At 39.6% G+C, this 2,106-nt stretch overlaps 1 protein-coding gene across 1 annotated transcript; it reads right to left on the reverse strand.

The window, feature by feature from the left end:
* Positions 1–394: 394 nt before the first annotated feature.
* LOC102394086 (ATP synthase subunit epsilon, mitochondrial-like) lies at positions 395–807 on the reverse strand. The gene has a single exon (XM_044929868.2). The coding sequence runs from the start codon at positions 715–717 to the stop codon at positions 562–564; it is 156 nt and encodes a 51-aa protein (XP_044785803.1). The 5' UTR covers positions 718–807; the 3' UTR covers positions 395–561.
* Between the last annotated feature and the right edge of the window lie 1,299 nt (positions 808–2,106).

The raw sequence follows: 2,106 nt of genomic DNA on the forward strand, positions 1-2,106 counted from the left end.
GGCATCTTAATTAGCCTATTAGGCTAATTAGGCTTCTTTGATATGTTCAATTACTTGAGAATCATTGTCAAATGATTGGAGATGAACCCTAGGTTATATTATATAGATAAATTTTATAGATATTCTAAATTTTATATGAAATTTATAAAATTCTGATATGCTTTGGTATAATGCTATTAGTCATAATTCTAGTTATTATCTTAAAATGTTATATGTCACAGAAATATCCAAGTTTCCTTCCTGCCAGCTGCATTGCAATCAGATCTTTAACCATGCCATTTAAGTCTTATCATTTGTTGACAGTCAGTTTTACTCTGATGCTTCTATAAAATAAAAATCTTTTAAAAAATTCATAAAAAGGAATTTTGACAAATGTAAGTTCTGATAACTTTTATTTTTTTAGAGTGAACTGTACTTTAATTTACTGGCATTGTCAATCTATGAACAAGACAGGTATTATTTTGTTTTTTTTCCATGAAGGGAGATGGTTTCCAATCTGCTATAATATGTGCCCACAGCTTCACCTTGTACATGCAGCATTCAGGCTGTATTCAGGGTAGATTATTCTTTTTTCACTTTCACAATTTTTATGGTGCTCCCAGAAGTCTTCATGGCGTTTGCTTTGAATTCAGTCTTCAGTGCATCTCTGACTGCTTTTACACAGATCTGAGAGTATCGGATGTAGCTGAGTCCAGCCTGTCGCCAGTACGCCACCATGATGTCGCTAGAGGGGGCGCGTCGGGCCGAATCGCGAGGACCTGTCAGTGTCGGTTCGGCGCGTGGCCCGGCTGCCGGAAGATCAGCTCTGATAACTTTTAGATCATACCACTGAACTGGGTAAGAAATTATAAAACTCTAATGGAAAACCTGAGTACTTCATCCAGATCATCAGAAATTAATTACATAGGACTGAATGAACTGGTAAATAAACATTTATAATTTTATGACTTTTTCTGCAAAGTACTGGTTTTAAATCTTTATTTTCCAGAAAAACATTTTCTCCGATGTTGATAAAATATACCTTTATAAAAAGGAAACATTTGTCTTTTTCTCTGTACCTAATGCTCTCAGAATTTGGCTTCTCCAGCTAGGTCTCCTATGGACTTGATGGCTTATTACAACCAAATTAAAGTAGTTATAGGCTTCCCTGGTGGCTCAGATGGTAAAGAATCTGCTTGCAATGCAGGAGACCTGGGCTCAATCTCTGGGTCAGGAAGATCCCCTGGAGAAAGGAATGGCTACCCACTCCAGTATTCTTGCCTGGACAGTTCCATGGACGAAGAAGCCTGGTGGACAGCATTTCATGGGTCACAATAAGTCAGACATGACTGAGTGACTAACATGTTCACTTTCATACTAATCATTGTTTTAGTTTGTTCTTTGTTTTCAGATTGTTTATGGTTTGTGTCTCTCTCTGTTGTACTATGATCTTATTAATGTTACTAGCTCTATTACTTATCCCAGCTAGTTTATAAGATTGTCTCTTGCATTACTCAATGTGTAACCAGGTCTCTAACAAAATTAATGATGGCTAAACATCTCAAGGAAATAGATCAATGATTGTAATAGTGTGATTCTAGATATGGGAAGAAGCAACAGTGAAAAACCTTTCCTCGATCATAATAGACTAGTAAGACAAGGGAGCCAGAGAATTTTAGATATCAACAGGGCCTGCTCCAAGAAAACTTCTCCATACATTGAGTAGCTTATCAACAGAATCTTTGCCTGCTCTAGGAATGAGCCTTCCTAGCACCATGGGACCATATAGGTCGTGAAATGTCGCCCAAATGTTGGTCGAATTTTATTACTAAGGGGAAGCACTGTGGATGAAGAAGGTTGCCTGCCATATCAACCAACAAAAGGGGCTGTAGCCAGCAAACCATCAGCTGCTACAACTGCCCCTGATGGTGAGCCCTGAGGGAGCTCAGGAGAGACAGGTGGGCTGCCTGCTGCCAGGCCCTCAGCCGCTGTGGCCACCGGGGTGCACCCTGAGGGAACTCAGGATGGGAAAGAGCGGGATGCTGGTCCTGGATAGGTCAGGTACATATCAAAGGAATGGTTTCAGTAAGCCTGGACTCTTGCATCTTCCCATACATAGAAAAGTAT

Source organism: Bubalus bubalis, chromosome 2, assembly GCF_019923935.1.
Source record: "Bubalus bubalis isolate 160015118507 breed Murrah chromosome 2, NDDB_SH_1, whole genome shotgun sequence".
NCBI classification, from domain to species: Eukaryota; Metazoa; Chordata; class Mammalia; order Artiodactyla; family Bovidae; genus Bubalus; species Bubalus bubalis.

Coding starts and splice junctions, on each gene's coding strand:
- LOC102394086 (XM_044929868.2), bottom strand. CDS start 717: ATGGTGGCGTACTGGCGACAGGCTGGACTCAGCTACATCCGATACTCT.